The 26,764-nt window shown below is 36.5% G+C and overlaps 3 protein-coding genes and 1 non-coding gene across 5 annotated transcripts in view; 2 read left to right on the plus strand and 2 right to left on the minus strand.

The window, feature by feature from the left end:
• Window positions 1-905: 905 nt before the first annotated feature.
• On the minus strand, window positions 906-22,098 carry LOC140752416 (peroxisomal leader peptide-processing protease). Its single transcript, XM_073086705.1, has 11 exons — window positions 21,845-22,098; window positions 11,553-11,907; window positions 10,758-10,921; window positions 6,681-6,784; window positions 6,326-6,453; window positions 4,734-4,900; window positions 3,841-3,947; window positions 3,341-3,509; window positions 2,623-2,764; window positions 1,891-2,054; window positions 906-1,212 (listed from the first exon to the last, which is right to left on the minus strand). The coding sequence occupies exons 2-11, from the start codon at window positions 11,900-11,902 to the stop codon at window positions 1,127-1,129; spliced, it is 1,581 nt and encodes a 526-aa protein (XP_072942806.1). The 5' UTR covers window positions 11,903-11,907; window positions 21,845-22,098; the 3' UTR covers window positions 906-1,126.
• On the plus strand, window positions 7,035-10,031 carry LOC140752414 (NADH dehydrogenase [ubiquinone] 1 alpha subcomplex subunit 11). Its single transcript, XM_073086700.1, has 5 exons — window positions 7,035-7,173; window positions 7,834-7,937; window positions 8,245-8,354; window positions 8,722-8,928; window positions 9,984-10,031. The coding sequence occupies exons 1-5, from the start codon at window positions 7,090-7,092 to the stop codon at window positions 10,016-10,018; spliced, it is 540 nt and encodes a 179-aa protein (XP_072942801.1). The 5' UTR covers window positions 7,035-7,089; the 3' UTR covers window positions 10,019-10,031.
• ITP (ion transport peptide) overlaps window positions 13,873-26,764 on the plus strand; it is an 83,053-nt gene continuing 70,161 nt past the window's right edge. The window contains exon 1 of one of the 2 annotated variants that reach the window (XM_073086703.1): window positions 13,873-13,943. The gene's annotated coding sequence lies outside the window, so the exon portion shown is untranslated. Of the gene's footprint in view, window positions 13,944-20,705; window positions 21,163-26,764 lie in introns of those variants that run through there. The other variant, XM_073086702.1, reaches the window with a different exon arrangement.
• TRNAY-GUA (transfer RNA tyrosine (anticodon GUA)) lies at window positions 14,811-14,900 on the minus strand. The gene is given in 2 exon segments: window positions 14,811-14,846; window positions 14,864-14,900. It is a non-coding gene; the product is annotated as a tRNA-Tyr (tRNA).

A 26,764-nucleotide genomic window follows, 5' to 3' on the forward strand; every position in this document is an offset into this window, starting at 1 on the left:
GATAAAATCTTTGACTTTTTTAATTGATTACAAACTTCTTTTACAGTCTCTATCACGTCTCTATCACAAAGAAGGGTCATTGCTCTGAGCTCTATCATGCTGTATCGTAATTGAAGCTACTTTCAACCATAGATAATGTCATTGCTTTTAGCAAAGTAGTTTCTATTTTCTAATGGAAATCCCGTTAAAGTAAATACAAACAATTCTAATATTAGTCAGTAATTTTGTCAATAATTTTTGATTCTTTTTTACCATGCTTTGCACATTTTATATAATTATGTAGTGTTGCCCATTGTTGCAATCATGGACAGTCGCGCTTGAAAATTTATCGCGCCATAATGGAAACTATATTTTACCCACATTTCTATATTTTACGAATATTGCGGTTTGCTGTCTACCTTCGGAAGCGGCTGAATAATGCTTTGTGAGTTTTAAATTTTAAGTCCCAGAAAAGATAGCAGCAATTTAAGAATTTATCTCTAATTTAACAAGAACTTTTCATAAATAAAAAATCTAGTAATAATGACATACATGCTATATTATTTAATACTGAATTAATTTATAATTAATAATATAAATAAAAATACAGCTTGTAACATTTAAGACGCTTTATTGGTAACACAATGGATTTTTTTTCAATTTGATTAACTTGAATTTTTATATTACGGATATTAAATTAGGTCAGTTTACAGATTTTGTACAATAGTCAAAAATTAACTAAATTAATTACAGATATTCGTTGTACATAATCACGCTGTCAGAAAATATCACTGGGATATCTATTATTTGATTATGAAACACAATATGAAATGAATTTAGTAATTTTGAACACTTTCATTTTGTACTAAATACCTAATAAAATAAATGCAATACTGCGTTTTCTGGTTAGATCCTAGCAAAAAAAAAAAAAAACAAATAATGAATTAAGATTTCAGTGAAGGCTATAAGTGTACCAAGCGTTATATATTGAATTTTCTTAATAATAATAAATTCCATAAAATCGGTTTACATCCCTATACCTTATGGATAACCAATCCTACCTTACTATTAACTATTAAACATAACCATTTCACAGTAAACCTACATATTTATGTACATACAATGACTAGTATAAAGTAAGCTGACGTCATATCTTCGATCTGTAGGGGAGCAGCCTCCATTGCGACTGAATCATCTCTTTGTTATTTTCTATCGTCGTGAGCTGAGAGTCATCTGAAATACATTGTTTTGAATTTAATCCTTGTACCATTTTATTATTAGTTTTTTACTCTACTGCGGAAGACTAGGCTTTTCGAGTGTACCTATGTATGTTTAGTTTTTTGGCACACCCTATAGCTCAAACGGTTTCAATGGTTTTATCATGAGGTTGGATTTGACTAAATTATACACATAGGCAATAAAAAAGGGCAACTAGAATAAGACCAAAATATTTTTCAAATTCGGTTCATAGGCATAGTCCGCGTCAAACTGCTAGTCCGCTCTGAAGTTGTTGCGAGCAGGTGTAGTCATAAAATCTGCTATGGCGAAGCGATTAATTTCTATATTCAGAGCGGACTAGCAGTTTTACGCGGACTGTAACGGAGAAATGGCGTAACACACATAAAAATACTATCGAACATCCTCCTTTTTGTAGGTAGACATACAAAATATGAGACATACATAGATATTTTGCTTGAAAAACATTACCCCCCGCAGTCGATTAACAAAAGCCTTGTTTCTAAAATGGAAAAGACGTTCTTTAACCTCTCTAACCTAAAACAGATCTTTATTTCTATCTTTAATTGTTTCTAGCTTTCCTTCTATCGTTCTGTCTTTCTATCTTTCCTAGTATCTAGTTGTATCTTTAATTATTTTTTTCTTTTTCTTTCATTCTATCTTTCTCTCTCTAACCTCTATCCAGCATGAAGTGCTGCAGGGCTCTGGCGAAGGTCCGGGCGGGCACGGCCATGTTGATGTAGGGGTAGCAGGCGCCGCCCTGCGTCTTGGCGTTGCTCACGATCACCGCTAGCACTTCAACGCGGGAGCGCTTGTTTATACGGTATATTGGACCGCCACTGAAACATAACACATTAACATTAACCCACTAACGTGTATAGTACACATCTCTTGTCACCATAAAAAAGGTTATATAAAGACGAGCTTAAAACTTAGAATGGCATGTATGATGCTTGTTCACTAGGTCAACTTATCAATAAATCGTCCATAAAAGGCCAAGGTTTCTAAACCTTCAAACCAGGTTTCTAACACCCAAATACCTAGTCGCCAAATTATAACAAAGTGTGTCTCTAATTATGTCCACTTATTCACAAATATTTCCGCCAATCTGTACTATTATTATGTATCTACATAGTAAATAATATTTTATGCCCGTCCCAGTCGTGGCAAGAAATCCATACTTACTAGAGGAACGTAAGGGCTTAACAGGTATTCTAACGCAAAAAAAAAATAGTTATCATGATAAACCATTATATTTAGTGTTAAAACACTCAACTCAAAAGGAATTTGTAGAAGGGTTTAAGCGATCCGAAGCAATTATGTGATCTATACACGAATCAGTGATCTTCCAACAGCATTAGTTAACGTTTTAAATAAAAACTTACCTGAAAAATAAATAAAACATACCTGAATCCAGACTGCACGCAACAAGATGTCTGTATCATGGAGGGAGATACGTTGTTCACGTGCCCACTAGTGATCGTGGGCTTCAGCTCCTCCAAGTTAATCTCGTTGAAGTATGGATACCCCGCCGCTAATACTGACTCACCTGGAAAAACGGAGACGAGAATCTAAAAATATGTACAGAAATAATATTTTAATTCGTCATGTCAAAATTATTGGTCCTTCGAGCCGGATATTTTAAAAATTGCTTTTTGTTGTATTTATTGATAAGTAGATAGTTCTATAAAGAAATAAGAAGTGAAAAAAAAACCTTATCTCTGTCCTACACTTGTAAATTCACTCATATATGATAAGAGAAAATAGGTTTCAAAGGTCTTAGAACCCTTCGTAATTTGACTCCAAACAGTTTTTCTCGTATGAGGCATTCTAATTTAGTCCTCAGGAGTATCAACGCATCGGTGACGGATCTTAAGCCAATCGGCAATAGATAACGAGAACGCTTATTCCCCATCTCTCTCACTTTCTAGCCGTACAGTGACATCTAGCAGTGTGTTGGAGCAACTATAACGTGTGATACCATTTTCTGCGGGTTCCTCGGCGAACACGGCGGGCTTGAGGTGCGTCCAGTCCCGCGGCTTGTACCGCACTATCACCGTCTCTCTCCCACTCTAGCGGTATAGCGCCATCTAGCGGGGTATATGAGCAACTTAACGTGTAATACCTTTCTCCGCGGGTTCCTCAGCGAACACGGCGGGCTTGAGGTGCGTCCAGTTCTGCGGGTTGGTGTACAGTAGCGCCAGGTCATAGGCCCGGTCGTCCCGCGTCTTGTACCGCACTATCGCCGTCTCTTTTACGTTCTGGCAGTACAGGGATATTTTGTGGAGGCTATGCTGGAAATAATTACAAAGAAACTTGTAAGCAAAATTGTTATAGAATAACAATGAAGAAATATAAAACGAAAAATTTAATTGATGGGTATAATTCGTGATTTTCTGTTCGACCACTTTCAATATGAATAGCATTTACTTACGTGAATGTCAGGATCGTTTGTCAATTAACCAGATCCCCCTTTCAAAAATAGCTGAACCAAGATCGACAGTACTTTCATGTATTACATTATATTCATGATATTTTACTTAACTCTATCTTAAAAGATAAGATCGTTATAAATACGAATGAAAACATTAATAAATAAAACAAGAATGTATATAACGAGCTAACGTTTTTGACAACGTGTGCGCAGGTGAGCACGTAGCCGCCGCCCAGGTACACGCCCGCGCCCCACGCCGCGCCGCACCGCACCAGCACCGTCGTACTGTCTATGTTCTCTGGAACAAATATCATTATATAAATAAACCAAACATACAATAGTATAAACATTTTTAGTTTAAATTTCTTTTTTTTCTTTGAATTACTGCAATTCTTCTAATTCTGATGTTTCATCCCTAGATACACTAGAATTAAGAGTAATATTCGCATTTTCATATCATATTGGAGTAGCTGACGATCATACAGTCCACCTGATGGTAAGTGTCTACTGCTGCCCATGGACATCTGAAATCAACCTTTGATGAAGTAAATTCCTACGTCAGACCGGCCACAGATGCGCCGCTACCCCTGAGGACTAAGTAGAAACACCTCGGAAAAGTATGTCTCCCTTACCCTTCAAACCAAAACACAGCAGCATTTAACACGGCAGTCATTAGGCAGAAATAGGTCTCGTCTCCTTTACTACACTCTACAAATCACAATAAAGCAGCGCTTAACACTGCTGTAATTAAACAGAAAGAGGTGCAGCCGCAGTGGTTCCACAGGCATTTTACAATGTTACTATATACGATTTTATGTTTTTTTATTTTAGATACTTCGACACATTTTCGCTTAAACTATCCCAATTTCGCGATAATATTAATCTAAAATCATAAATCAGAGAGCGTTCTTCCATTTTAAGCAGCATTAAATAAATATAGTTTTCAAAGGTATGTGTTGAAGTCTACCAATATGCACTTGGTCAGCGCGGTGGACAAAGGCCTAATCATTCTCATTTTGTGAGGAGACACGTGCCCAGCAGCGGGACAATAATAGGTTGATGAAAAGAAATACATAGCTCTTACCCAGTATCCTCGCCTGCGAGGGGGACGGCAGGGGCCTGTTGGCGGCGGCGGGCGCGACGCGCAGCTTGGCGGCGAGCACGGAGCGCAGCGGCGCCGCCAGCGTCAGCCCCACCCACTCGCCGCGCCACCACGACACGCTGCACACCACCAGACCCACCAACTCCTTACTGGAAATACTCGTTATTTTACATATACTTAACTAAAAAATCATGAAAAAATTGCATTTTTGTGTATAATAGACAGTAAACACTGTGTTTGCCATACAATAAACTTGTCATGAACTTTTTTTTATAATATAAGAGTAGCAGACGAGCATGCAGTCCACCTGATGGTAAGTGGTTTTGAAGGTGGTGGTTTTGAAGGTGGTAGAACCCTTTGTGGTTCGACTCCGGCGGCACCACCGCCACACCTATTTCTACCTAATAACGGCAGTGTTAAGCGCTGCTGTGTTCCGGTTTGAAGGGTGTGGTAAGGGAGACAGACTTTTCCGAGGCGTTCCAGCTTAGTCCTCAGGGGTAGCGGCGCATCTGTGGCTTTTTTTTTTTTTTTTTTTTTATAATATAGGAGTAGCAGACGAGCATGCAGTCCACCTGATGGTAAGTGGCTACTGCCGCCCATGGACATATGTAATCAACCCCAGATAGGATTAGATATTCCTACCTGAGGTCGGCCACAGATGCGCCGCTACCCGTGAGGACTAAGCTGGAACGCCTCCGAAAAGTCTGTCTCCCTTACCACACCCTTCAAAACGGAACACAGCAGTGCCTAACACTGCTGTTATTAGGTAGAAATAGGTGTGGCGGTGGTGCCGCCGGAGTCGAACCGCAAAGGGTTCTACCACCTTTGAAACCTCATTGTGGCTGACCTCAGGTAGGAATATCTAATCCTATCTGGGGTTGATTACAGATGTCCATGGGCGGCAGTAGCCACTTACCAGCAGGTGGACTGCATGCTCGTCTGCTACTCTTATATTATAAAAAAAAAAAAAAAAAAAAAGTGGCTACTGCCGCCCATGGATATCTGTAATCAACCCCAGATAGGACTAGATATTCCTACCTGAGGTCGGCCACAGATGCGCCGTTACTAAGCTGAAACGCCTCGGAAAAGTCTGTCTCCCTTACCACACCCTTCAAACCGGAACACAGCAGCGCCTAACACTGCTGTTATTAGGTAGAAATAGGTGTGGCGGTGGTGCCGCCGGAGTCGAACCACAAAGGGTTCTACCACCTTCAACCCTTTTTTTATTTACATATAATAATTTAGTATCCACAACACTTAGGGATGAATGAGAGTAATGGTAGAAATATTGCATGTTATGTGGGATATCTGCGTATATATCACACAGAAATACAAATAAATAATTCTAAGCGTCATTCGCCAATGTCTAAACTACAATTTTTCAGTTCTCCAAATGTGAAAGACATTTGAAATTATTTACCAAGAATATATGAAACGATAATAAATCCTTAAAAACTTTTAGTATTTAATAATAAATACGGAACCCTAAAAACGCACTATTACCTATAATAATTCTTGAAGTAATATTTTATTTTAAGAAGCTATTTTTTTTGCAAATATAATCACAAACTTACGTAGGTCCCTCGGTGAAGACCGGCCCGCCCTCAGAGCCTAAAGCAGTGGCGGCATCTGTGAGGAGGAGGGAAGGTCTTTTACCAACCACCCCGCACACCGACCCCCTCGTCACAGCGTTAAGGAATACCTGGATAGACACATTTTTTTCTAAGTAGTTTCAGTTTGGGAAAAGATGTTAGGAAACTGTGATAGCGTGATTCAGAATACTAGTGGCGCCATTTATTGACGAGTTCCGAGACATCAGCCAGATGAACCAAATACCTTGTATTGTCATGAAAGCAATAAGATTTTTACGAGAGCATGTTTATAGGTTCGCAAAAATTCAATATTAGTAATGATTTTATTCTTACTTACCTCACATCCGAATGGCGTAGAATGCACTTCAACGTTTGAACCTCGTTCAGGAGGAGGTCGCACCATGTCCAGAAGCTCTGATAGTGGCCTCAAAGTTTTTAGACCTAGAATAAAAATATTTATGATGATTATTGTATTGAGTTTTAATAACTACGTTATAAATTAAATAGATTATTTATTTTCAAACAATCTATACCCCATAATGATCTCAATTTAGAGCAGCAATCAACTGCGTGAAATTTATTAATACACGAAATACATTAAGTATTTGGTGTGTCTATAAACTTGGCCACATTATTACGTAATTAAAAAAAATCTCATGACAATAATTTAGTTGTCAATATAATTGACAACCAAAAATAAATAAAAGTACTAATGAATAATACATTACTGATAAAATAAAGTAACAATGTCTTGTGAATGTAAAGAGAAGAAAAGACGAAATTATTATAGATATTACGATACACCTGATGGGTGCGACGTGTCGAAAAAGGTATTACAATTTTTTCAATTCAATATTTCATATAAAATGCTTACGAATGTTTACATGCAGTCTCGCGGCTTGTATCTAGATGTCTGACTGCGGATCAGAAGATTACGTTCTCACAGCAGCAATTAAATGCTTCACCCCGCACACGTCTAAGCGTCATTTGCAGCTACTTGTACTACCAACACAATAACTAAAGTCGATTCAGCATATATGCAGTCGCTGTAAGGCGTGTTTACGATACTGCGTGGACCGTTTCTTTTGTGCTCAACTACTATGTGGTCCTTATTGCTAACAATGCTGATGGCTGAGGCTTTTTTATATAATATAAGAGTAGCAGACGAGCATGCAGTCCACCTGATAGTAAGTGGCTACTGCTGCCCATGGACATCTGTAGTCAATTTCAGATAGGATTAGATATGAGGTCGGCCACAGATGCGCCGCTACCCCTGAGGACTAAGCTGGAACGTCTCGGAAAAGTATGTCTCTCTTACCACACCCTTCAAAAGGAACACAGCAGCGCCTAACACTGCTGTTATTAGGCAGAAAGGTGTGGCGCTGGAATCGAACCACAAAGGATTCTACCATTTTCAAATTTCTTTATCGACGTTTCGCAAACATCACAGATTGGCTATATTTCGCTAATGATTTTGTGATTAATTGTAGACAATGGTGACCGCACGGTACGGAGCAATAGCCGGTTTGGTAGCCGGCACCTTCGACGTCCTGCTGTATTCGCATGCGACGGAGTTGGGACATATAATGCGGCGGTAATCTATCTTTACGTAATAGATCTAGAAGCTTTATCTTAGAGTGATCTTCAAAAAGTCTATGAGGCGTGAGGTCTGGTCCTGAAATAGGGGCAATGTTGAAGTTGGTTATCCGCAGGCACAAGGAGCTCAAGAGAACTCATTAGCAGACCCCTAAAGGGTCAAGACCTCATAATGGCACGGGCTCTGTACGTTTTTTACAAACAGTCACCGGTCACCGTGTTACCAAATGAAATCAAAGGCACACGATGTCAGAGGGCGAAGGCTTTGAGCGCGATATTATATAGATTTTTTTTCTATAATTTAGGTACGCTTTCCACATGGGTCATCCAGCGCTCATGGGCGCCACCTTTGCGCTGGCAGCTAACGCCGCACAGCACGCGAGGGAGAAGGACGATTCCTTGAACTATTTCCTTGGTAAATTCTATCAAATTGTATGACACGTTTTGCCTTTGAATACTCTTTCTTCCCATGGATGTTGTAGAATGCGACAGTTTTGTAATTTCTTCCCGTGAAGTTATGCATCTACTGCAGTCAGCAACATACAAAAATAAAAACCGCGTTAACTTTCGCTTTATTTTCGGAAGATTCTCATATGTACAATCGAGTCTGTTTTACGTGAAAACAAGAATGATGGTCAGTCATTCTTTCTTGTATAACAAAATACAGTCAGATTCGCTAATAACTACGAGGCTAATAATGCGTTATTAACGTTTGAATCCAAAAAAATAGTTCACGTTTACGAGATTATTCCAAATCCTCCATCAATTCTTTTAATTCTCAGGTGGACTGGCTTGCGGACCAATACTAGCGTCATATCTCGGATCCAAGCATGCCATCCTCCTTGGTGGAATATTCCTGGGAGTAATAGGAATGATAAAGAAGGACGCTATCGACAACTACTGGACCTTGTTTCCGACGTTCCCGTCACATATGGGCACTATCAATAGTTGGAGAAATGATTTCACCCTAGCTAAGGACCCGCAGGATGGTAATTTTGTAGACTAGAAGTTGTTTGATGGAATTGCTGCTGAATTTCTAGGTCTTATATGACTTTAGAATAGGGCTACGGTATCCCCTGCCTGTCGTAAGAGGCGACTAAAAGGGGCTTTCGGGGTTACGGGCGGCAAGAGTGGGAGCTCAAACCGCCCGCAAACACATACCGCGACCCCGGGAAGGGCGACGGTATGTGTGGTCGCATTCCGTCGTATACACCAGACGGTGTGGTGACACAAAGTCACCTGGGAGCCCGACGGGGCAGTGCGCTGAGAGGACTCCGGTCGCGTTCCTTTGGAGATCCCGGAGTCCTCTACGCAGCGCCGAGGACGGCCACCGGGGGGGTTTTAGTGCGGTAAAAGTCCCACATAACCCGTGTCGCTCCCACGGCACCGGGTACCTTTTGAAGGTTTCCCCCTAAAAAAAAAAAAAAAAAAGGTCTTATATGACTTTAGACTAACATTATTGCGGAATTTAGATTTAAAATGTAAAGGGTACTCACGATATGCGGTTATAAAATTTCTTTTTGCCGTTATCTCGACAGGGTAGCATTGATCGTGGTCACGCTAAACTGCGATGGCGGGCAGACACCGTTGACAAGTACTAGTAGTAAATTAACCTATCTACCCTAAGTCTAGTTTTAAGTCTTAACGGTAGATTTTATCTAGGAATCACGAAGGAAACTTTTCTTGGTTCGACACTGGTGGCACCACCGCTACACGTATTCCTGTCTAATAATAACAGTGTAAACTGCTACTTTGTTTTTGTTTCAAGGGTGTAGTCAGGGAGACATTCTTCAAACATTCTAATTTAGTGTTCTCCGTTAGTACATCATGGGTGGCTGACCTCAGTTACGATTCAAATTATATTTTTGGTTGATAACAGGCATGTACGATCTAGCAATTACCTACCACTTACTATCCGGTTGACTACACGCTCGTTACTGCTTCAATTTCATAATAACTTACAATTGTAGTTGATTCCTGAGTACTAACTTTTAAATCTATTATTATGTTTTCACTTGACATTAAAAGTAATTTTATCTTACAGAGATGCAACATACTTGTGGCAAGAAGGTCTGTTGATGTTGTGAAAGTTTCGTTAATAAATTATGATTTCATAACAATGTTTTTCATTTACCATTATTCCTATGATGACAACAGAGAAAAATCTTTGCAATATTTATTTAGAAAACTTATGTTGTAACGCTTCTAGTGTTTAGTATATTAATTGAATTGGAATAAGCTCAGCATCAAATTTTGAAGGCGGTCGAACGATTAAACCGGGGGCACCACCACTACGCCCGTTTTAGCGTGCAGCAGCCCAGTTCGATATAGATGCTGACTTACATATGAGGTGATTATATTAGTGGAGTTGCATCATTTCTGACGGCTTCAAGTAGAGCCTCTGTTGATTACAAATGAAGTTGGTTACATATATTCATGAGCGACAATGGTCACAGGATAGAAATCAGATGAACTTAATGCTCTTTGCTGTTAAATCTTATAAAAAATATACGCATTATAGTAGCCGATTGTATAAAGTAGAACATTTTGTGGTATAGGATAATTTATATCGCCCACCGCCGCACCTAATTTCTACCGAATAACTGCTGTGTTTTTGTTAGAGGCAGACATATTTTTCTGAGGCGTTCCAGCTTAGTACCTACTTAGTAGTAGCGGCGCATCTGCGGCCGACCTGTATTAATATAATCCTACCTGGGATTCATATGCCCATAGCTGCCAGTAGCCACTTACCACCAGGTGATCTCCATGTTCGTCTGCTACTCCTATATTATAAAAAAAAAACCAATGATTCATATACCTCGGTTATCGCACTCCAAGTCCACAAGCACGAAGACGGAGAGCAGAGCTTTGCCCAGCTGCGTCTGTTTTTCCACGTCGCCGTCCCGGTGGCCGATGGTCCAGCTGTACAGGATGTCGTCCACGCAACGGTCCAGGATGGGGCACTGCCACGCGTGGACTATTCTGCAGGAAATGTCTTGAATGGACTTATGGTCAAATGGCTATTCGATCCGCATAAGATGGTAGAACCGTTCGTGGTTTGACTCCAGAGACATCGTTGTCTGTTTCCGCCGTATACTATAGTGTTAAATACTACTGTGTTATAGTTTGAATGTTGCGGTAACGGGGGTACCTTATCCCAGACGGTCCAACTTAGACCTTTGGGGTAGCAACGCGCCTGTGGCCGTCCGCAGATAGTTTTCATCTTATCTGGGGTCTATTACTGATATTTATGGGCAGCAGTTGCTACTAATCATTGGATGGGCTGCATACTCGTTTCCAACATTACCTGTCTAAGTTAACGAGGTTTTTTGTAAGGGTAAACGAATTATATTGGGAGTAAAAAATGTTACTTCGAAAATATTTTAGTTTAAGTACCTACGTGCCAAAGCTCGCGTTTAGTTAAATACATGATGCTGTCCGTTAATTTTAATATTAGATGGTTTTTCCGTTATCCATTGACTAATCCACACGTAGGTAGGTTCATAAAGCAAACAACATTAATAAATGTCCTATTCATAAAACTGTTATTAACTAAATCGGTCTGAATCACTTCATTATTTTATATAGGCGTAGTCAAAACTTCCACACTAACCTTCCAGTCAAAACCCTGATTTGATAGCTACTGTGTTCTAGATCGGCATCATTATCCAGATTTCTCTCCCGACTTAACCTTTCGACACTTTCATAGACGTTTGGAGTTTTGGACACCTCCTTCTCACAGGTCACGTACATCTCCGGGAGGTGGTCATAGAACTCATCATTCAGGATAGGCTTCTTCGCGTTCTTGATGATGTGGGCTTCCTTCAGAGGGGAGAGGATGGAGCCGTGTGTCAGCACCCATCGGTTGGAGAACTTGATGCCGGACGCGGCCACTGTCAGGATGTTCGCGTGCTCGCCGTCTTCCGAGTAGTTGTAGGAGACCATCACGCCTTCGACCGCCATTGCAACTGTAAAATAATGAAAATTGTTTTTAAATCTGCACAATCAGTTCACGTTTATAGTACACCAAGATATGTGTTCACAAACAAATGGTAGACAAATTTTGTCAGACGAATGCTTGCAAAAATGTTATGTTTATTAAGCGTTTTCTGGCTTCCCACAATCTTTGATATTACAAAGAAACGTTGTGCGGGCTGAACCTTGTGGACGTAACTTGAAAAAATCATAGTCTGTTATAGCGTGAAAGAATGTGTAGCGGTATGTCGGAACTGCCGCAAGTCGGTAACTTCAAAGGCGCTCTTTTTTTTTTTATTCTCGACCCCTTGCTTTACATATCTTTCAATTTGAGTATTACAATGTCAAAATAGAACCTCAAGACCGACAGACCGATAGAACACCGTTAGAAGGGCCGTAGACCATGGCTTTCCACGACCAAGGGCAGCTACTACAGACCAGTTCTGTGGCAGTTACAAACCGCACAAAGAGCCTTTGTGGGTCCGTGGTAGTCCGCCGTCCGTCAAATTCCGGACCGTGGGAAACTTTTAGGACCAAGTGCGAATCTTTAAAACAAAACATGAAAACAATTATCCAGTACCACACGTCCACAGGCACTTCATAAAAAGATAACTCTACCATAATAGCACCTATACCTACATGAATGAGAGCTCTGATTATTCCCACAAGTGGCTTAATTTAGATGTAGATGCTATCACGAAACATTATTTCCATAAATAGCTGGAACTGGAAGTTACTGGAATGATTCCAATTCAATAAAAATGGACAGTAATGGGAACGGATAATTATGAGACGAACGACTTTTACAATTTTATTATAAGTGTAACAGCTATTAGATAAAGACCTACCTACCTGTTTTAATTATACCTTCTCAGGTATAATTAAAACAGTATAAGACATTTTTTTGAGAAAGATAAGTTATATGTCACCTCCTGATCAGATCGGCATAACCTGAAGAAGACAGCTGACTACCGTTGGATTTAGAAGGCATAGAACAGATTTGAATTCTGAATAGCGCAAATTAGGGAAGACCTAAATTCAACAAAGAAGCTCCATCCCCTAAAATACTTTTTTTATAATACAGGAGTAACATGCAGTCCACCTGATTGTAAGTGGCTATTGCCGCTTATGGACATCTGTTATCATACCCAGATAAGATTAGATTCCTATCTGGGGTTGGACACATATGCGCCGCTACCCCTCACCACGCCGCTAGTCCTCAGATGAAGCTAGAACTCCTCAGAAAAGTATTTACCACAAAATTCAAACGAAAATCGAATATAGTTCGTGTATAGGCGCAATTCAACTATAAGAAAATACTAATTTGATGTCTGTAACTCTGAATGTATGACATCCTTGAATCTTGAATCAATTCATGCTTTCACACGGTCATTTCCTAAAGTTCGCTATCCATTGCCTGTTTTAGCGGTTAAGGGACTGATATTGTAGAATATTAATTAATTTATATCAATATATAATAATATTTCTACTCAATTATATTTCATTTACTCCAGAATTGTATAATTTTACTGTCACGAAAGCATCAGTTTATTTTTCGCTCATATATTTTAGAATACTGACAAGAGGCAAATAGAAATGCTGCCATATTAGATACGCAATTTTTATTAAAAATAAATAAATTTGACTTTTGGCAAAGTAATAAAAAATGCGACAACATGATAATATGTTGCACGGAATGTAAAAACTAATGGTAAAAAGTGGTACCTAAATAACCAGCAATGTACATCAACCAAAATTAGCAACCATCGGACTGTAACATGGATAAAGGTTAATATATCATGAAGACAGGGCGCGTACCCGATTACAAATTTGCAGACCATAACCACACCCTCGAAACTGTGATGAGCTATTCAGCGGGTGGTCTATGCAATTTGCGACATTTCTCCCACTATATAAGCCGGTGGCCATCTTCCTTCACCATCACTTCACATCGGCTGTTCCGACGGCCAAGTTAAATCTATTCCTTTTTCGAATTATCAATTGTACCAGCACCTGCCCATCAGCAAAGGTAAGTTTAGTTTTAAGTGCGGTTTAAATTTGGAATAATTTATTTTTTAAAAACAGATATAGGTAGCCAGTAATATTTATGTGGTTACTTCCATAGTGTAATATTTTAAAATAAATGTGCTAAGTTCCGGGTTCAAATCCCAGAGCGTTGAAGCGTATACAAAGTATACATTTGATTTATATTTAAATCTTATCATTTATTTTATTTCTTACTTCATTAAAACAAGACTACCTTAACACAAACATAATAAACCTAAAACCTTCATTTTATTTACTCAATAAAATAAATAGAACAAAACAAACATCATGTCAAGAACAAAATTGATAAATGATAAGAAATCTTTACATACAATGTTACATTTTATGTTACAATGTTGAGAAGAAACTGAATTAAAATTAGTTTCATTTGATTTTCAAATCACTCAACAGATGTCGCTAGTTGTCGTTATAACAAACTATTGATTTTCTCAAATCTTTCGTTTTATTTAATTTGTAGATTTTTTTATATAGTAATTGCTTAAGAATTTTTATTTATTTAAATTACGTAATTTATTTATGAAGTCGCAAGGACCCCGGTTCAATTCCGGTCTGAAAAAATACAATAAAATTAAGGACAACTTTATTTATTACTGTAAAAACGACTATGATATTTAATTTTGATGTTCCGTTTTGTTTTAATCATGGGAAAACATTGAATAATAAATGAATACTAAATGTTGGCAAAAACTCCTTACAAACTATAGGATCATTCTACAAAAAAGAAAAATTAAGTTGAACAAAAATTATAATGTTTAATAATAAAAAATAATGATATTAAAAATACTTCAATATTTTTTATAAATATACAAGAAAAAAAAACAAAAAAGTTTCCTTCGAGCCGGATTTGAACCAGCGACCTATGGATGACTCTAATTTTAACCGCTACAGTCCACCGCTCTACCAACTGAGCTATCGAAGGTTATTAACCGAACGCGAATTTATGGTACCATTATAACTATAAGTAAGAATTTACAATTTACATTTTTATTGTAACAATATTTATGTCGAAGTATTTTAGGACATTTTTTACAACGACAAACGAAATATTTAATTATTACTACAAATATTTTCAAGAAATTTTGAATTGTAAAATAATTAATAGTATGTATTATGTGTCAATATCATTAAAACTAAAACTTCACAGGGAACTAAAAGTCATTAAAATTTGCAAATATGTACGTTTTTACTGCTGCAACAACTTTTAGTAATTGAAGTAAAGTATAATATACTCGTACATTAGTATTTTAAGACGGTTAAAATGTCTAACGCATCTATGGAATGAGTAAAACCAAAAATAACTGCTATTTAAATTACCTACCGCGTTGTAAATTAATGAATACAAAATATCCAACTACAACACAGTAATGTTATATGTATAAAATATTGGTGTGATTCATTGATCATTTAAAGTCGACTATTACAACAATACTAAATAAAATATTGATACTTACTTGTATACCTAATAACCGATGACTGATATGTAAATATACAATACAATACAGCACACTTTATTACACATTAAAAAAGAAAGACATTATTACAGTGATTTGCAATAAATACGGATCACTTTGATAAAAGACGAGTCTCTGTTGATAGTAGCTATTACGAAATTTTCCAATATTATGAATTGAGTTATCGCTAAGAGATCTCGTATAAAATTTTCCACAATATTTCCTCTAATTTATATTTTTATAACTTTCTTTTTTTAATTAATTATTTAATTAATATTTTATCTTTTTCACTGTAATTATATTGAAATTTATAATAAATATATTATACGACGAACAGACCGTTATCTCGTACAATTATGGATTAATTATTGCTATTATTACGAAATAATCCCTGAGATATCTGTCAATTCTCAACGAATTAATTGTTCAATGCTCCTGTATGTTACAATTAATTAACGATAAAACTATCTGAATTTTAGCACCTATAAACAATAACATTTTTCATTATCTAAATGGCGGGATAATATTTGACACTTGTGCTTATTAAAAATAGTGCTATTATATGGACACTGCCCTTTTTAAATTACGTCGCACAAAATGTAAACATAAGTCTAGTTATACGAAGAGATAAAACAAAAACACTTGCTTTGTTGTCTACATACAATAATGTTTCGTTATAAAATTTATTTTTTTGACATTTAATGTAGTACCAGATGGTATTAAAAATTTTTTAACAAAAAATACAACCGACTTCTATGTCACTACAAAGTAAAAAATAATTCAAATAAATGTTGGTTTAGTACATATTTCTGAAGTCGGCGCTCATATTAGATACGCTGTTGACATCGTTATCCAACGAAATATATTGATACGCTCATATTAGATACGCTGTTGACATCGTTATCCAACGAAATATATTGAGCGCCGACTTCAGAAATATGTACTAAACCAACATTTATTTGAATTATTTTTTACTTTGTAGTGACATAGAAGTCGGTTGTATTTTTTGTTAAAAATTTTTTTTCACCCTTTTTAGTGATGACATAATAACATTTATATTAATACAATATAAAATTGTATAAACGAGATCACGAATTAAGGTAAGGTCTGAATTTACATTGATTGGAACCGCCCGCTCGCAGGGCGCTGCCGCGCCCTGCTCGCTTAGTTTTATATTGTCTCATATGTTCCAACCTAACCTAACTAAATAGTCAATGATGAACTGGCTTTGCAATTTCATTAGAACCTACAGCAAATATCTTCAAACACAACTCAATTATTCCCATTGGTTGAGGAGTTACATATTTTGTCTCCGAGCCACATTATCAGATCCTCAAATAGTCAATGATAAACTGGCCTCGCAATTTCATTAGAACCTACACCAAATATCTTCAAACACAAGTCAATTATTCCCATCGGTTGAGGAGTTACATATTTTGACTCCGAGCCACATTATCAGACCCTTAACTAGTCAAAGATAAACTGGTTTTTCAATTTCATTAGAACCTACACCAAATATCTTCAAACACAACTCAATTATTCCCATCGGTTGAGGAGTTACATATTTTGTCTCCGAGCCACATTAGCAGACCCTTAAATAGTCAATGATGAACTGGCTTTGTAATTTCATTAGAACCTACACCAAATATCTTCAAACACAACTCAATTATTCCCATCGGTTGAGGAGTTACATATTTTGACTCCGAGCCACATTATCAGACCCTTAAATAGTCAATGATGAACTGGCTTTGTAATTTCATTAGAACGTACATCAAATATCTTCAAACACAACTCCATTATTCCCATCGGTTGAGGAGTTACATATTTTGACTCCGAGCCACATTATCAGACCCTTAAATAGTCAAAGATAAACTGGTTTTTCAATTTCATTAGAACCTACACCAAATATCTTCAAACAAAACTCAATTATACCCATCAGTTGAGGAGTTACATATTTTGCCTCCAGAACCCACTCTGATCCTCATCATATTTAAATGGGACCAACTTGTAGCAATTGTCCACACACGAAATTAAAGGCATTAAAATAGGTTCATAAACGGCGAAGTTATGGCTGTTATATTTACATGGGTGGAGGAGTTCCCCTCTTTTTCTCCAGAACCAATCGATGGATCCTAACCATATTTAAATGGGACCAACTCGCAGCTCGTCTCTACACAATAAAAAAAGAATTATTAAAATCGGTCCACTAACGGCGGAGTAATTGCTGTACATACATAAAAAAAAAAAAAAAAAAAAAAAAAGATACCGGCCGAATTGATAACCTCCTCCTTTTTGAAGTCGGTTAAAAATTGATTAAATCTTTCCTGCATAGGTACACATACCAACTGTGAATTATCTATATACAAGCTCACGTACTAAAGAACATTTACATAGTAGCTTGTAATATATGATTATACTCACTTTGATAGTAGCGACAATATATTTAGTCAACACTTTCTTATTCACAATTTCATTAGTCTTATGCCGTATCTACAAAATCGTTCGTATCACTATTAATACCAAAACGAACTATGCAATCCGATAAATGTATGTATTAAATAGACGTTACTTTGGAACACAGTCGTTTAAAGACTTAATGATTTGATTGCATAGTTCCAGTCGGCTATGGCAAATTCCTATAGTAAACAATGCATACGGACCTTATCTACTACGCTGTTTCTCGAGACTCCAGGCATTGGGTCACTGTATTCTTCTTATGAATCACTAGAAATCAATCTAGGTAACTACTCTTACTAAACATACACTAATATGAACAGTAACTTGTTACGAGATAGCTCAAACGTTACATACCCATGAACCCATTTAAACCAATCTGCGCCAATATAAAAGCAATTGTTAGTGCCCACCACGCAAATTCAATTACATAAATGATGTATAGTACTCGAGAAAGTCATATCGCCCATTTTGAGACCGGCCACATTTTCTTTGTAACAAAAAATACGTTTTGAGTTCAAAAATAACGAAACTCCGTACTAAAGTACAACGACAATATACACCTACGTCTGCATAATAGCAGTAGTGGTCAGGCGTTCTGATTTGAAGAGTATGGTAAAACGTATAATAGATATTTAAATCAATATCAATGAGTAACAGTAGTTACAGTAACATCAGATGATTAGTATTAGTAGTCATTAGACATACCAGTTTGTTACTTCTCTTACATAAAAAACAAATTTCGAAATCGGTATCTTCTAAAATCAACAAATAGTTACAAGTGATAGCTGCCTAACTATCAGAACGATCGAAATTGCCAACTCATTTAGCAAATGAGATTTAATATTACTTATATTTACATCAATAAATTAACCATCGCTTTCATTTAATTTCATCGATTAACTCAGTGGCTGTTGCTTCACCAGTTCACCACCAATCCGACCGTAAACATATCGAAACGCGAGATTTCTCTTTTTCCTGTTTCTAATCGCGAGTGTAATTGGTTACAAGGCTTACAGCAATATTAATTCTAAGAAAAAGGAATGCGAACGGGCTGTTATTAAATTGTCATGTAATTCCTCGCTAGCGACGTTCTAGTGGGTGAAGGGTCTACATACCGGCTTCAATGTATACGTTTTTCTCGATCAGCACACACCTGCGCTCCAACTAATCGTTTCTGTATCCTGGATATACATAAATAAACGTAGATTGTATAATCACCGTTAGTAGTTTAAACTATGTATGTACTTGTACTACTAATGAACAACTTTCTGTTGCCTTAAACGATTACCAGATTTACTTTTAGTATTCATTTTAACGATTTTACTTTTATCAGTCGTGTTATGTCCAATAGTTTAAATCTTTTCAATAAAAATCGCCCCTTAAATGTATACGTAAATTTTAACGATTGCTTAATTTACCATATTCTGGGCAATGAGCGTAATACTCACACATTGATGCAGTACGTTATGTGAAGATTTAAAATAAGAAGCGTGCTCGTTTACTATTGGTTGAAATTGATGGTGTGACTGTCGCGCCTTACCGAGGTTCAAACCGTTACCTGCTCAGTATGTTTCTCTTATGGATCAGAAACACTATATTATATGACATAGAAACTCAAATGTGAATCTTGTTATTAAACACCAGTACTAATTGACAGACACATATCAATATTAGGTACGTTTTTTGTTATTTACTTTCGTGTCAAATGTAGTATCAAGTAAAAAAATTGCTAACGGTATATAAATCAGTACTTTAACTCGACTGTGCTTGTTAATTAAGTTAGGTATTTAGGTTACCGTAATTAACTATAGATACGTCGATGGAAGGTACAAGGTCTTGTTCTATGGAATTCAAATATTGTCTATAAGAAACATGCGCTGGGTCCTAGCGAGAACATATTTTTCTTAAAATATCATTAATCACAATGTTTGTAACCTAAATTTAGCGATCCCCTTGTAGGACTCATACTTTTAGCCAATCAGCTGACCTTACAACATCGTTGCAATCATCCTTGTATGAATTCGGTCGTAAGCAATCATACGATCCGACATGCTTCCGATCCCAATGCTTGACCGACAGCTATTACAGAGTTATCACTTCAACCTCTCCTTCGTTTGTGACTCGATCAAACCAGACTTATGTGGTACGAGACAGTTTCAAAATATCACATTACGGGAACAGTTAATGGTGATTCTTATCACACTACCCGCCATTTCAAAGGCTAAGGGCTTGACCCGAGGTCAAGCGAGGAAGCGTCAACATTTTAATATATATATCAAAGGATAAATATTTGTCATCCCTCCCCAAGTATCACATTCCCATAGGATCCTGTGTGAACCATCAACGGAAATAGTCGGCTTCAGAGCTTCGGCGGTACTTAACTGGTCAATTGAACAAACAAGCGTGAGTAACCCTGGATCCGGTCCCGTGACTTGACATTCCCTTAATTTAGGTCTCTCGACGCTTTTGGTATAACTTAACTTATAAAATAATTATTCTTGTGATACAGGTATCCCATTGGAATCGAAGATGATACAGTTTTTAACACATGATATCACATCTACATCGATTCTGTTTGTTCTGTTTTTTTATGTATTGTAACTATATTTTAAACAATTTTCATCATAAGTACTAGGAACGGTGGCAAATACTCCTTTGTTCCCGAAATTCTTGGCGACACTCACACGTTTATCGCTCCCAGCAATTTTAAAAGACACGAGCGTTACGATAAGCCCACGACAATACAATAATGGACGCTCTTTTGCCTAATGGGCCGCATCCTGCACGGCCCAAGCGCAGTCCAGTCAATGCTAAGAGCCCGTTTCTCTCGCTCCTCTACGCTTCAGACGCGTTCCCTTTCAGAAACAAGATTTCCAGCTTCGCTCGTTTACGTTATCGTCATAATCGTTTTTGTAATCACATTCCGCTTTATTGACTACATCCTTGCGTGGGAATACCGCGAGCCTCCGGTCTGGACGATCATTTCGGCGACGACCGACAGCCGTCGGTTATGAACGATGAGCTCGTGTGAATATCGAATACGATAACGAACCTCGAATAACTTTCGCTGTTGCTTTCATAGTACCTATAGTGTTGAGGATGCAGTGTTGATTTTGTGTTGGTTGTAAGAGAATACTGCTGGTGGTGTTTTGAAACGGATATGCCTGCGTTTCGACGTCTGGCATCAAGTGTGAAGAAAAAGAAATCTCTTTCGCCGGCTCCAACGTCGAGTCAATCGCCCAGTTCCAATTGTTTGATGCGATAACGTTTTAGGTGAGCGCATTTTAGAAGTCATTAGTGCAAAGTGGGGTACCTATCCTTAACATTAATGGGCAGTTGGGTAAGCGGTTATGGCCAGGTGTGTTGTTCAAACAATGAGTCCATTTTTTCTATCTGACGCTTCTACTAAGGTAAGATGCCTATTTACGATCTTTTCATAGTAACCATTTTTAGAGTAGGTAGTGAATAGTGATAGTTAGGCATGCGAGCGTAATCTTTATAGATAATAAATACAATTTGATCTTGAACTTCTGGTACTATTTTAATAGAAATTAATGAATTTTATGTAATTTCACTCCTTATTCATACCTAAAAATTAATTATTCAAAATAATTCAATTATCAATATTTAATCCTTTTTGTTGTCCTATTTTGTAATTTATTATGGACCCCGTACAAGATCAAAACATTGTCTAAATGTCACTTTGGTGTTCTGTTCAAATCTAATCATTGTTATCTAATTTTAATACATTGTTTATTTAAATCCAGCAAAAACTAGTATATAAATTATTGTAATCATTAAAAGCAGACTCAAACCACACAATGTTATGATCTTTGACCGTTTAACATTAAAAGACAATCATTATTGTCAGAACTTATAACTAAATAAATTAAACTAAATTGACATGACAATGTTAGCATTACAAATCAAAACTTTCAAAAACAATGCTTCTCACCCTCGTTCACTCCGTAGCGGCGTATTTGTTGACACTTTGAGGTTATTTCACAAGTTTCTTACAAACTTAATATAAAATAACACTATTAACACAAGTCAGATTCTAACTAAGACCGCGTTAACACTGAAAATGTTTGTCTCATTATAATATTTTTATTGCAACAATATATGCACATTATAAATAAAATTTAATAACTATTTCGACCTAACATTATCAGCTGTTGAACTTTGTTGCAACTATTTGTTTTCCTTTTCCTACTACACTAGCTTGAGCTCATTCATACGTCATGTCAAACATGGTTACTATGTAGTTAGAGCTAGCACTGCTAGATGGCGCTAATACTAATTATTAGTATCGTAACAAATGACTTAGTTAAATTATTATTATGTATGATTTAAATAAAGTATAATAGTATTAGTAAGTCAGTGAAAGCTGTACTATAATAAATAAGTATTTTAATGGGTAAATCTAAATTCGTTGCATTTACACAAAGAACAGTACTACAGTAATGTCACCACAATGTCCAAATAGACCGGATATAACATTATATGTCAAATTGATAAAAAAATTAGACCTTTATTCATATTATGGCATTATTACTGAAATCTCTATATTTTTTTAATTTGAAAGAAGACTCCTATTGCGAAAGGTACTTTATACCTCAACATCATACCGAATACCGACAGATATATTAAAATCTACTAACACATTTACTTATAGGTACCTATTCGATTTATTTCCAATACTTAGCTATAATTTAACACTTAATGAATGTAAACTGATAGATGGATTGTAATTTAAAATTAGTTATGGGATTTACAAGAAACTGAGATCATTTTGTTAGACGAGGTACCTATACCTACTGACAAAGGTATGCACCTCGGAAGATAAATAAATATTTAAGATGAATCAACTTTTGCGTGCCAAGGAGGACAATCTTCTTCATACGTGCTAATTTTAAAAGTTAACATACAAGTAGTCATTCATAAAATATCTACCTACACAGTGAATAATGCTAGATACACAATTTAAAAATAGCGTTCTTTTTAGAAACATCTATGTGACCTCAATAACATAAGTAAAATAATTTTAACAGTCTTCAAATAGCTTCTATATTCGGCCGCTTTGTATGTATGTCCGTGATTTTCCCAAAAAAATACTAACCCGATTCGGATATGGTTTCCGTAACTTGAAAGCATATTTTACAAGGAAGGTTTTATTTAGTACGTATACGTTGTTTTCAGTTTGTTTCATCATCATTTAGTTTTCCTCTAAAAAATCCCGTTTAATTTTACCTACTCAAACAGTATCCCAATGACGACAATGAATTTCCAATGATTAATTTTTCCTTTAATGTAAAAAAAAAATCGCAATATTACGAAGCGTGAAATAAAATTAATTAATAGGTAAAACGAATGTTCTGTAACGTGATCGAAACGAAGTGGGTCAATTAGAATATTCCAATTAATTTCCTATTACAGGCCAGTATAACTTCGCAGCCATAGAAGTGTTAGAATTAATAACCGATCTATTATTTAGTCCCACAACGGCATTGGCCGAAATTGCTTTACTTTGTGAAAAGGGTTTACAAAAAAATGGTAATGAAATTGCTGCTGGAAATTCAGTATTTAAATAATAAAATGTTAGATGGATGGTAGAACTCTTAAAGGTATAATAAAATTCTGATCATAGATTTTATTCCTATAAATGCATTGGTTTGTGTTATACACATATTCTGTAGTCTTATTACGAAATTTCAAATGAAGAAAGTTTTAGAAAACGACAGTTAACTCGTCAAAATGGCAACTTAAAATACAATACCGTGAAATAACTTTAACATGAAATTAATTAAAGAATGCTCTAGCATTATAGTCCAACGTCTCTGTTTAGAAGAAATTTAGTTATACGTCAAGCGAACCAATTCAGTCTTGCAAGAGCATCCATAATGAATATCAGATAAGACTTGCCGTATTTGCAGTTTGGTACAGATGTACACATGATAGCAACCACTTATGGTATTTATCTTACAGCACGTGCCTCTTTTGCTATTTTATCACAGAAAATACATTATCTACATGTTTAGATCTTATGTACCTTTTTATTGAAAAGCCGAGTGAACTGCTAACAATTTAAAGGTGGTAGAATCATACGTAGGTCCACTTTGAGGGCAACACCGCCACATAAGCTATTCTTACTTTATAATAGCAGTGTTAAGCGCTACTGTATTCTGGTTTGAAGATCGTTGTGATGGATCAGGATTAGAATTCATTTGTAATTGACCTTACCTCCAATTCTATTCTACCTAGGATTGATTAAAGGTGTCCATGGCTGTCCAACTGCTACTACCCCTTACCATTTTTACTACCATATTAAACTATGAATTATTTAGAAAATGTCCCGACTGCTTAACATTATAGCCTATGTTACTCCCATATATTAAACGAAATCGACGACATCTCATATGTCAAAATTCGTGCAGTCGTTAGGGCTGTAGGACATGCCAAGGAAGGAGACATTGGTACTAAATGCTCGAAAAACATTACCCTCTGCAGTCGGGTAAAAAAAATAAACTGTCAGTAAGACATCGCGTGCCGTGTGTAGGTACTAACAGTCTCATCTTTGCCCACGGCTAAAGTAATCTTATGAAACATGAGTCAGGTATAATTCGTCACCATAGTATTCTAATGATCCCACTTGAAAGATGACCATGTTTGACGTACGTAATTTGCACTGATGATTTGTCTGGTGTAGAGTAGGCGGTTGGTAGAGCCTTCTTGATTACAAGAGAAACAATACTAAAACGTAATTTTTTCGTGGATGTCCGTTATTAAATCAATGACTAAGGTATTAAGTATATTTAGATGGCAAATAGTGATTTCCGAGCATGTTATCTACCAAGATTACTAACACCGCCAACCAAATGTGATAATCACCGAAAACTTCTAAGAAAGCTAGTTCGCAAGTAGGGACCCGGTATCGAATAGACAGTAACGATATTATTATTAGTATTAACAATATTGACATGATTTTTTAGTTTTGAAGTAAATTATTGTAGCTACTCGTAAAAGTACCGATAAATAAATATATATAAAAATACCGATGCTTCAAAATATAACTTATACGTGTGATATCTTCTGAGACATAAAAGCTTAGAGCTTGTACAAGATGTTACTTACTACTTGTTACTGATTATGACAGTAATCATATATTTGAATTGTCTAGATTGTAGCCACTCTGCGTTTTTCTGAATTGTCTTAAATATCAGGATACGTTGCGTAACATTACGACCGTAAAACGTGGTAAAACTTCGTTTCCGTTCTTATTCACTCTGAAAACACGTCATATTGTAATGTACTCTTTATAAATTCGCGTATTTTGGCTTGAAGAGCACTAAGGAAAGATTTGGAACGTTTAAGCTTATAGCAATGCGGGATAGAAACGCATAAGAAACTTAACTTCTCATATTACTTAGTATACTTTGAAACATTTCAAAAATAAAGTAGTAATAGCCTAGAGGCTTGAAACTTGGCTTAACAAACTCGATCAACGAATCCTTGGGCCTTCTCAGATTTATAAAAAAATCTGATATACTTAGTGCGTATTAGAAATTAATTATCAATTGCTTTAACGTTAAAAGAAAATATCGCGAAGAAACCTATATGCCTATTAGCTTATTAGCATTAGGTCTGTGAAGCTCTGTCCCTGTAGTTCCGGGGCTAGAATAGGGCTACGGTATCCCCTGCCTGTCGGAAGAGGCGACTAAAGTGGGCAAGAGTGGGCTCGAATCGTCCAGTATGCTATGCCGGGAAGGACGGCGGTATGTGTGGTCGCATATAGTCGTGTGGGAGGAGCGAAAACTGGTGTCCCAGGGCAGAGCCCGATCGGGGCATCGCGCATATCAATCTGCAGGAAGCCACCGTAGCGGACTATAGCCTAAACCTACCTATGAATGCAAACCATTCCAGCCGTGGGAGTGGGACAGTAATGACCAGATTACATATTAACATTTAGGTAGATGTTAATACGTATTCATGATGACGGAAATTATTTTTTCCATACAAAACATAATCTTATTTATGTAAGTAATCGGGCAAAATCCTAGAAATAGTCAAGGTAATGGAAAATGGAGGCAAACGTGTCTAATTAATTACAATGTCAATCAATTGCACCCTTCCATTACTTGCATATCTTTGTTTATGGATTGCCATAGTTTTGCGTGCTTATTTATTCATACATTTTAATTAAAGATCGAGCATAAGTAAGTCTGTATACACCAACTGATAGTAATATCTTGAAATTCATGTCATCAACCCCAACTAGGATTCTTATCTTAGATTGGCGAAGGATACAATGGCTTCGGAGAACTAATTAACTTACTCCTGGAAACTATGAAACTAAAGAAGTCTACGACCTACTTTACTACGTCCTTTTATGAACATCTTGCGTTTTCTAAACATGGATTTTCAAAAACTTTTACCGCTTTTCAGTAAAAATTATATTTACTCTGTAATAAGGAAAAAAAGTCGCAACGAAGCAAAATAAGACAGTTTTATTCCTAATAAATATAAATATATAATAACAAATATTAAAATTGACTGATAAAAAAACTTTGTTTACAAATAAGTGGATAATAAATACGAATTATTAAACTGAAGGTTATAGGTTAAAGTAAGTCAACTTCAGCTACTCGATAATAGATGGCGTTAGTAGTCCCAAATCGTGCAATGTAAGCTCTAGGTTCAATAAATTATATACTTTACATTATAACATATTTAGATCGAATAATACAGCATTGAGTGCTTTTAAAATTGGGTATCTATATACATGGCATCATTACAATGATTAGCATGATTTTCTTTGGATAACTCAATGAAGGCAAAAATAGAATTTTAAAAATTAATATTAATAAATATGTAGTAA

This window comes from Epargyreus clarus, unplaced genomic scaffold, assembly GCF_041222505.1.
Source record: "Epargyreus clarus isolate Ecla_fem2 unplaced genomic scaffold, WU_Ecla_fem_2.2 ptg000024l, whole genome shotgun sequence".
NCBI classification, from domain to species: domain Eukaryota; kingdom Metazoa; phylum Arthropoda; class Insecta; order Lepidoptera; family Hesperiidae; genus Epargyreus; species Epargyreus clarus.

Excerpts from the sequence above, each read along its gene's own strand:
- LOC140752414 (XM_073086700.1), top strand. The coding sequence starts at position 7,090 with ATGTCTTGTGAATGTAAAGAGAAGAAAAGACGAAATTATTATAGATAT. Across the intron at positions 7,938-8,244 it reads TTGGGACATATAATGCGGCG|GTACGCTTTCCACATGGGTC; the intron begins GTAATCTATCTT and ends TCTATAATTTAG. Across the intron at positions 8,929-9,983 it reads AGCTAAGGACCCGCAGGATG|AGATGCAACATACTTGTGGC; the intron begins GTAATTTTGTAG and ends TTTATCTTACAG.
- LOC140752416 (XM_073086705.1), bottom strand. The coding sequence starts at position 11,902 with ATGGCGGTCGAAGGCGTGATGGTCTCCTACAACTACTCGGAAGACGGC. Across the intron at positions 3,510-3,840 it reads GCGCACACGTTGTCAAAAAC|CATAGCCTCCACAAAATATC; the intron begins GTTAGCTCGTTA and ends AATTATTTCCAG. Across the intron at positions 2,765-3,340 it reads TGAGGAACCCGCGGAGAAAG|GTGAGTCAGTATTAGCGGCG; the intron begins GTATTACACGTT and ends CCGTTTTTCCAG.